We start from the raw sequence: 10330 nt of genomic DNA on the forward strand, positions 1-10330 counted from the left end.
CAAATTGCGCAAATTGAAATATTTCTATCAACACAAGATCTGGTGGTGTAAAGATGGTAGAAATCAGTCCACTCCTTCTGATACCTCCCCCACAAAGTGGTTAAAATTTTGAATAACAAAAACGCCAATAAAATGCGAGATGATCTTCCGATTCGTTTCAAATTTAAAACAACCCAATATTTCTATCAACACAAGATCTGGTGTGAAGATGGTAGAAATCTGGAACCTCCCCCACAAAAAGGGTCCATTATTTGGAAGACCTGTTGAATAAATTCTGGGGACAAATTTTTTTATGTTTTTATATCATACACCACATAGCGGTAAGGGTATTATGTCTCCGTGCATTTGTTTGTAACATGGAGAAGGAAACGAGATAGATAGACGAGAGGATCTTCATAGAATCACTTTCTGAGTCGATTTATGCATGTCAGTCCGTCTGTCCATGTCATGTCTGTCCATGTATTCTTCTGAACAAAATGCAGTTCGCCTTTATTATCCGATTAAGATGAAATTTTCCAGACAATATTTGTTTGCCCCAAGGACAAACCCTACAAAAATTGTTGAGAATCGGTTCAGATTTGGATATAGCTCCCATATATATATTCAACCGATTTCGGTCAAATTGTGCACCAAATGGTCAATATCAGTCCAAATGACCTGAATTTTGGCACATCCGACCGAATCCAGTCTAGAAGCAAGTACATCAAATTTGGTAAAAATCGGTTCAGATATAGCTATAGCTCCCATATATATGTTTCATCCGATTTGGGGTTTAAAGTACCTCACAAGCGTAATATGTACTCCACAAGAATGATATTTGGAACACAGATATCAGAAATAGCCTTGAAATACCTCCGCCAAATTTTATCAAGATCGGTTCAGATTTGGATATAGCTCCCATATATATATTCAAACGATTTCGGGCAAATTGTGCACCAAGTGGCTAATAACAGGCCAAATGATCTGAGTTTTGGCATATCTGACCGAATGTAGTATAGAAGCAAGTATATCAAATTTCGGGGAAATCGGTTCAGATATGGCCATAGCTCCCATATATATGTTTCATCCGATTTGGGGTTTTAAGTACCTCACAAGCATAATATGCACTCCACAAGAATGATATTTGGTACACAGATATCAGATGCAGCCCAGAAATACTTCTGCCAAATCTTATCAAGATCGGTTCAGATTTGGATATATCTCCCATATATATCTTCAACCGATTTCGGGCGAATTGTGCACCAAATGGCTAATAATAGGCCAAATGACTTGAATTTTGGCACATCCGACCGAATGCAGTATAGAAGCAAGTATATCAATTTTGGTGGAAATCGGTTCAGATATAGCTATAGCTCCCATATATATGTTTCTTCCGATATGGGGTTTAAAGTACCTCACAAGCGTAATATGTACTCCACAAGAATGATATCTGGCACTAGATATCAAATATAGCCCTGAAATACCCCTGCCGAATTTTATCAAGATCGGTTCAGATTTGGATATACCTCCCATATATACTTATCTTCACCCGATTTTGGGGTAATTGTGCACCAAATGGCCAATATCACTCCAAATGACCTGAATTTTAGTATATCCGACCGAATGCAGTATAGAAGCAAGTAAATCAATTTGGTGAAAATCGGTTCAGATATAGCTATAGCTCCCATATTCATATCTGCCTCCCATTTATTAGTTCCCTCTGAAACCAAATTATAGCTGCTCTAAAGCCAAATGTTGATTGGTGGTATGAGCTCTACTAAATATACATAGTATGTTGTAGGCTGCCACATAGCCGTCCGACTTTTGACTTTTCTTTAAAAATTAAATTATTTTGTCATTTTCAATTTTTTAAATTTTTTGTTTTGTTTTCGTTTTTAATAATAAAATATTTTTTTCTTGTATTTTTTTCCAGATTTTTATATTCTCCTGTGATGCTACAACGGAAATGTAAAGAATAAATATTTGAAATATTTTCTAAAAAAAAAAAAAAAAATAAGACAACAACAATTTCAAATTTGCCAGAAAAAGTGACTGCCATAAACCCCGTTCCACTTGTTTGCCTTGTTCTGAGGAAAGAATAAACAAAACATTCCAAGAATTCCAAGAAATATCTGGAGATATGTATGGTCTCTCTCGTTCTCTCTCCCTCCCTCTTTTCCCTGTTGGCTTGTAATAATACATTGTCATTGCCATAATGACATCTGGTGGATTGCAGCTTGGCGAAAATGTCTTTACGATTGGCTGTAAGAAATTCTGCCATTCAGTCCAGCAACGGTAAATGCAGCAGCAGCAGCAACAGCAGGCACAACAACAACTGTGATATCAGCAAGACAACAACATTGACAACGGAAAGTCATCATCATCATCATCATAATTGTCAGTTGCGAAATTGCAACACGGTCTGTTAAAGGGTCAGCAACAGCAGCAGCTAGACATTCCAACATATTACAACAACAATTATACTGCAACAAAACAACAACAGCAACAACGCCAACATGAATGCAATATCTGGAACATGTAATTATTCCACAGGCAACAGCATGAATCCAAACACGCCGACAGCAACAACGACATCGTCACTGCCGCCTCTGTCGTCATCATCAGCATCATCTGTGTCTGGCTCCCCGGCAGTGACGAATCTTCTTCCCAAAAATCCAGAAGATTTCTATACAACCGTACAAAAACATCCACAGCACCACCATCAGCAGCAGCAGCAGCAACAACAACTACAACATAATAACTATTATCAACCGCCTCCTGCCGTGGGCAATTCTCAGCAGCAGCAGCAGCAGCAGCCATACCATGCTACGGCTGCTGCAACGGGTTTGGCCACATTTAACGGAAATTCAAATTTAGAAAATGCCACAGTGACCAATGGTGGTGGTGCTGGTGGCCAGAACAACAACAACAACCACCTGACCAACAATTCAAATTACAACAACGGTAATTCAAATCAGCCTCCACCACCGGCACTACCCCATCCCAACCATAAGCCTCCTGCAGGCCCCTACCAACATCTTGCCTCAACGGCAACAACACCAACAACTACGTCATCCTCCTCATCTCCGGTTGCTGTTGGCAAAACGGATGGTGGCCATACCTCTTCCTCCTCACCATCATCGGCGAATAGTCTTCTAAGTGGTCCTTCTGGTCTTACTTCCGCTTTTGCCAAGAAACAGCAGCAGCAGCAACAGCAATTACATGCTTCCCGGGAGGATGTTACCAATAACGGTGGTGGTGGAGGAGTGGGAGGGGGAGGAGCAGGTGGTACTGGCGCCAACATCCATAGTCAATCTTCATCTTCAATGAACAACAATAACAATAATCAATATCAGCAGCAACAGCAGCAGCCGCTCCAACATCATCATTCCCACAACTATCCCAGCCAGCCAATGATGGTTAATGGATTTGGGAATACCAGCTCAAATAGTCAACATAATCTCAATAGTATATTAAAAGGCAGCAAAGGTGAGTTTGGAAATTGATAATTTAATTGTTAAATATTTAATCAAATAACTTTTGTAGAAAAAGTATTAGAGCCTTATGGGACATGTATCCTTAAAGGATGAGAAGTTCTGACCATAAAGGATGGGGAGACTATATTCGTAAAGCGAAAAATTTCTGCTTATGGGAGGATGACCTATAGCAATTTGATGATTGCTTTATCGTCAGGGAATGGAGATTTTATCCTAATAGGATTTATTCTTAGAGGATGAGAAGTTTTGACCCTAGATGATGGGGAGACTTTATTCGTTACGAGAAGAATCCCTCCTCATGAGATGAAGACTACTATTGGATGATTACTTTATTCGAATTGGGATCACGTCGTCAGTGGAAGGAGATTATATCCATATTGGGCAAATAATTTATCCAAAAAGGATTTGGCAACAGTTCTATTTTGATGAGCACTTTATTCTCATGAGGATTCTCCCTGTAGTGCATGGCGTTTCAAATCTTGAACGAGTAATATATTCTGATAAGATGCTTCCAAATCAATCGATTATCTTTAACAGTTCATCCTTAGAGGATGCGGTACCTATACTAGTAGGGCGAAGAATTTTCCCACTAGGTATAAGGAAACCATTCTAATTGCAAAATTAGTTTTTTTCGAATGGGGCTTACATCATCAGATGATGGAGATTATATTCGAATGGATTTGGAATCGATTCTATTTGGATGAGCACTCTATTCTCATAAGGAATCTCTCTTTAGAGCATGGAAATTTTTTTAGCTCATTGAACAAGGAATATATCCTGATGAGATGAGGAATTCTATGCATCCATGGCAATTGAGTATCCTAAGATGAGGGATGTCAATTTTGGAGAGTTTTGACTAACATTAAAGTCTTGGGATACTTTTTTTTAAAATCTGAAATTTATAACTTGATGGAAATGTATTCTCAGACACTAAATATTCAACCTTAAGATTTTTTAAAAATCTTTGTATCTTCACAGGTTTTGGGTTATAATTTCAATTTCAGTTGATGAGGAATTTATTGCCTGAGAGTCCATCTGCAAAGTCTGAAAAATCCATCCATCTTCAAGGAATGAGAACACCATGTCCCTTACCTAAGTTGCAAATGGTTGTTCCCCAAAATGAAGGACATTTATTCCCGGAAGGGAAAATAAATCAATTCTTGAAAATCCTCTCCCAAAGACATCAACAAATTCTCCAAGGTGCTATCAATTTTTATACCCTCAGTCATATGGCTAGAGAGGGTAATATAATTTGATAGGACCAAAACGTGGCCCATCGAAATAATGGTTTTAGACCTAGGGTCTCTTTGGACCAAATCCGTTTCAGGACATTTTGAGTCGATCTAGCGATGTCCGTCCGTCTGTCTGACTGGTGCGCACGATAACTCTCGAAAGGAGTATCCGATTTGATCCACACTTGGTACATCGTAGTATTATTGTCAAACTTAGATCGAGATCGGAGATGGGCAATATCAATCCACTCCTTCTGGTACCTCCCCCCACAAAAGGTCCAAATTTTCAAAGAAAATAATTTACTGCACAGAAAGAGAAAGCACAATCCTATTTTGCTCCAACTTTGCAAATCCTAATATTTGCATCTGTGCTAGGTCAGGTACGAAAATGGACAATATCGGTCTACTCCATCCAGTATCTTCCCCACAAAGGGTCAACATTTTTACTAAATATAACTCTTATAAAATGTGATGTAAGGGTCCGATTGCCTTCAAATTAAACACATCACAATATTTTCATTAACCCAGTGTCTGGTGTGAAGATGGAATATACCGGCCCACTCCTTCTGGTATCTCCCCCACAAAGGGTCAAAATTTTGAACACCCATGAAGATCATAAAACGCGAAATTAACATCCGATTCAATTCAGACTTGGTATATTTCAATATTTCCGTCAGCACAAGATCTCTTATAAAGATGGGAAGGATCGGACTTTTTTCTGGTACCTCCCCCACAAAGGGTCAAAGTTTTGAATAACCAAAACTATTATAAAATCCGAAATAAGCATCCGGTTCTCTTCATACTTCAGTCATTCCATTATTTTCACTAACAAAAGATTTGCTGTGAAAATGGGAAATATTGGTCCACTCCTTCTGGTACCTTCCGCACAAGAGGTCAAAATTTTGAATACACATGAAGCTCATAAAACGCGAAATTAACATCCGATTCAATTCACATCATATATCCTAATATCTCCTTCAACACAAGATCTGTTATAAAGGTGGCAGATATAGGACCATTCCTTCTGGTACGTCTCCCACAAAGGGTCACAGATAATCCATTTTCAAATACTGAGAATTTCTACCAAGTTCCCTATCCTAAGGAATATACCCAAAAGTCTGGAAATGCTATTCCCAAATCCGAATGATCCAAAAGTTCGATGTTTTTTTTTTTTTTTTAATATATTTATTTGTATCTTCACAATAGCTGAGAAATCAATACCTTGAGAATCCTCCCCCATACATTGAGCATTCGATTCTCGAAGTTTGCTGATTGTTTTTTCAGTTTTTTTTTTGGCTTCCTTGTTAGAAGATTGCTTCCTTATGCGTTAAGGACTCTACCATAAAAGGCTGGAAATGTTATGCCCAGAGCCTAAAGATTCAAATGTCGGATGTTCTATTTTTGAACTTGATTTTCTTCTTCTGAAATTTTTAGGACGTATTCCATAGAAAGTAATCCTCCCAGAAACTTGGAGAAGAATCTATACCCACCGAAGGGGCCTAGATATCCATCCCCAAGCTACTTTGAAAGTTTCATTTCCTCAAACGCTTTTCAACCGTTTCATGACATCCATTTTGACTTTCTTTGTTTTCTGAAATCAGCCTAATGTCCCCAATTTAATCCTTTAATCCTGTCAATATCCCTTCCTCTTCACTTAACTGCCGGCTAAGTAGTTCAGCACTTTACTATTTATGAAAAATAAACTGTGTGTAATTCACAAACTTGGGGAGAAAAAGTTGGTCAGCCAGCCTCTCAGGCAGACAACCAACACAACAATAACAACAAACAGCACCACACACACACACATACACGCAAAAAAAGACTTGCCTTTGTGTGACACCATCAAATTCATAAATATTAAATTATTGGAGGGGAGCAGAGTTTGAAGTGTCGAAGTGGATCGTTGGTTGGTTGGTGACTACTTTCAAAGACTGAAGTCCTGGCCAGTCACCCATTTGCCCCATTTTATTTGTTTTACGTTTTGGCGGGTGGAAGGGGAGCTTTTGCCGAGAGAAAGTGCTCTGGATAGATGATGATGTAGAGATAGATAGCAACAAAAAAGGGAAAGTGCACTTTATTAAATGACTACTCTTTTTTTAAATGGATATTATGGACAATAACAGTTATGGATGTGTGAGTGAGTGCATGAATAGCTGGGAGAGTGGATGGATAGATAAATGAATGCATGAATGGATTTAGACGACAGGGAACGCACTCAGATTAATGCAAAAACGTTTAACGTAATGGAAAGCTCTTCTAGGGACTATAGAAAAGCTCTAGCTCATCTATGGACTATAGAAGAGCTCTAGCTCTTCTAGGGACTATAGAAGAGCTCTAGCTCTTCTAGGGACTATAGAAGAGCTCTAGCTCTTCTAGGGACTATAGAAGAGCTCTAGCTCTTCTAGGGACTATAGAAGAGCTCTAGCTCTTCTAGGGACTATAGAAGAGCTCTAGCTCTTCTAGGGACTATAGAAGAGCTCAAGCTCTTCTAGGGACTATAGAAGAGCTCTAGCTCTTCTAGGGACTATAGAAGAGCTCTAGCTCTTCTAGGGACTACAGAAGAGCTCTATCTCTTCTAGGGACTATAGAAGAGCTCTAGCTCTTCTAGGGACTATAGAAGAGCTCTAGCTCTTCTAGGGACTATAGAAGAGCTCTAGCTCTTCTAGGGACTATAGAAGAGCTCTAGCTCTTCTAGGGACTATAGAAGAGCTCTAGCTCTTCTAGGGACTATAGAAGAGCTCTAGCTCTTCTAGGGACTATAGAAGAGCTCTAGCTCTTCTAGGGACTATAGAAGAGCTCCAGCTCCTCTAGGGACTATAGAAGATCTCTGGCTCTTCTAGGGACTATAGATGAGCTCGAGCTCTTCTAGGGACTATAGATGAGCTCGAGCTCTTCTAGGGACTATAGAAGAGCTCCAGCTCATCAATGGACTAGAGAAGAGCTCCAGCTCATTTATGGACTATAGAAGAGCTCTAGCTCTTCTAGGGACTATAGAAGAGCTCTAGCTCTTCTAGGGACTATAGAAGAGCTCTAGCTCTTCTAGGGACTATAGAAGAGCTCTAGCCCTTCTAGGCCGTATAGAAGAGCTCTAGCTCTTCTAGGCCGTATAGAAGAGCTCTAGCTCTTCTAGGCCGTATAGAAGAGCTCTAGCTCTTCTAGGCCGTATAGAAGAGCTCTAGCTCTTCTAGGGACTATAGAAGAGCTCTAGCTCTTCTAGGGACTATAGAAGAGCTCCAGCTCATCAATGGACTATAGAAGAGCTCCAGCTCATCAATGGATTATAGAAGAGCTCCAGCTCATCAATGGACTATAGAAGAGCTCCAGCTCATCAATGGACTATAGAAGAGCTCCAGCTCATCAATGGACTATAGAAGAGCTCCAGCTCATCAATGGACTATAGAAGAGCTCTAGCTCTTCTAGGGACTATAGAAGAGCTCTAGCTCTTCTAGGGACCATAGAAGAGCTCCAGCTCTTCTAGGGACTATAGAAGAGCTCTAGCTCTTCTAGGGACTATAGAAGAGCTCTAGCTCTTCTAGGGACTATAGAAGAGCTCTAGCTCTTCTAGGGACTATAGAAGAGCTCCAGCTCTTCTAGGGACTATAGAAGAGCTCCAGCTCTTCTAGGGACTATAGAAGAGCTCCAGCTCTTCTAGGGACTATAGAAGAGCTCCAACTCTTCTTGGGACTATAGAAGAGCTCCAGCTCTTCTAGGGACTATAGAAGAGCTCCAACTCTTCTAGGGACTATAGAAGAGCTCCAACTCTTCTAGGGACTATAGAAGAGCTCCAGCTCTTCTAGGGACTATAGAAGAGCTTCAGCTCTTCTAGGGACTATAGAAGAGCTTCAGCTCTTCTAGGGACTATAGAAGAGCTTCAGCTCTTCTAGGGACTATAGAAGAGCTTCAGCTCTTCTAGGGACTATAGAAGAGCTTCAGCTCCTCTAGGGACTATAGAAGAGCTTCAGCTCTTCTAAGGGACTATAGAAGAGCTCCAGCTCTTCTAAGGGGCTATAAAAGAGCTCTAGCTCCTCTAGGGACTATAGAAGAGCTCTAGCTCTTTTAGGGACTATAGAAGAGCTCTAGCTCTTTTAGGGACTATAGAAGAGATCCAGCTCCTCTAGGGACTATAGAAGATCTCTGGCTCTTCTAGGGACTATAGATGAGCTCAGGCTGTCCTAGCGACTATAGATGAGCTCTAGCTCTTCTAGGGACTATAGATGAGCTCTAGCTCTTCTATGGACTATAGAAGAGCTCCAGCTCTTCTATGGACTATAGAAGAGCTCCAGCTCTTCTATGGACTATAGAAGAGCTCCAGCTCTTCTAGGGTCTATAGAAGAGCTCTAGCTCTTCTAGGGTCTATAGAAGAGCTCTAGCTCTTCTAGGGTCTATAGAAGAGCTCAAGCTCTTCTTTTTTTTTTTTTTTTTTTTTTTTTATAGTACTTTCTTTATTTTTTTCATTAATATATCATAATTACATTATTTTACGAAGCCTGTAAACGGCTTGTCTGTAAATAGTATTTATAAATATATATATATACAGATTTAATATTATCCATTGCTATAGACTTCATTTTTTAGTACTACATTACGTTTGCAAATAATATTTTTTAATGTTTTTTATTCTACATATTTTATCTTTAATTTCTGGAATCTCCTTTGGAAGTTCATTAAGGGTGCTTGGTAGAGCGACATCTAGAGCGAGCTTTCCATATTCGTTTTTAAATTTCGGTATTTTGTAACGTCCTTCAAGTCTTCTCCGGGTACTTTGTTCGTGGTTAATTTTCTCAGCTAGGTTTCGGTCGTCAGCGAATTCACCTACAATTGCAATTGAAAATATTTGTTTTATATTAAGGATTTCTAGGTTTTTGTATATCTGGCTTATGTTGTTGGTTGACACTGTTACATTTCCGTTATTGTACGAATGGTATGATTTTTTATGTAGATATTTAACAATTCGGTTCTGTGTTTCTTGTAACATTCTACAGCATCTGGCATTTCCCCATGCTGTAATGCCATGTCGTAAATGCGATTCTACTAGGGAATAGTATGCTTGCTTCAATATAAAGAAGGGTGCATAGTTGCCTAGATGATAAAGCGCAAACGCTGATTTTCTTAACTTTTTCTGTAGTTTTTCGATGTGATCTTTCCATTTAAAGTGTTGATCCAAATAAATTCCCAAGTACTTATAATTTTCAACGATTTCTAAATTCATGGTACATTTTTCTTGATTTCTCGTTAATGTGTTTCCGTGTATGCATTCATTATCATGAAATATGATCCGAATATTGTGTTTGGGAGAACTTTTAGGTCTGATATGCAGAATCTTAGTTTTATTTGGGTTTATAATCAAGCCGTAATCGTGGCACCATTTCGTTATTATATTAAATTCCTGCTGCATTGTTGACGTTGCCTCATTTATATCCGAATGTGATACAATTATTGCAGTATCATCAGCGTATGTGTACGAAGAACTGTTGTGTAGATTGAGCGTCATTTCATTGGAATATATTAAATATAATATTGGACCCAATTTTGATCCCTGTGGAACACCGTATTGTGTTGGAAGTTCATAGCTGTTTGTGTTATCAATTCTGACTCTAAACGACCTGTATGTGAGATAGTCTT

General features: G+C 39.2%; 1 protein-coding gene across 4 annotated transcripts in view; it reads left to right on the top strand.

The window, feature by feature from the left end:
* Positions 1 to 10330, top strand: part of LOC101892294 (membrane-associated guanylate kinase, WW and PDZ domain-containing protein 1) — a 71362-nt gene that overhangs the window by 18682 nt on the left and 42350 nt on the right. For all 4 annotated transcript variants that reach the window (XM_059126125.1, XM_059126126.1, XM_059126124.1 and 1 more), the window contains exon 2: positions 1913 to 3468. In XM_059126125.1, the coding sequence (XP_058982108.1) occupies positions 2496 to 3468 (973 nt within the window). In that variant the 5' untranslated portion in view covers positions 1913 to 2495. The remainder of the gene's footprint in view (positions 1 to 1912; positions 3469 to 10330) is intronic.

The sequence above is a fragment of the Musca domestica genome, unplaced genomic scaffold (genome assembly GCF_030504385.1).
Source record: "Musca domestica strain aabys unplaced genomic scaffold, Musca_domestica.polishedcontigs.V.1.1 37, whole genome shotgun sequence".
In the NCBI taxonomy this organism is placed as follows: Eukaryota; Metazoa; Arthropoda; class Insecta; order Diptera; family Muscidae; genus Musca; species Musca domestica.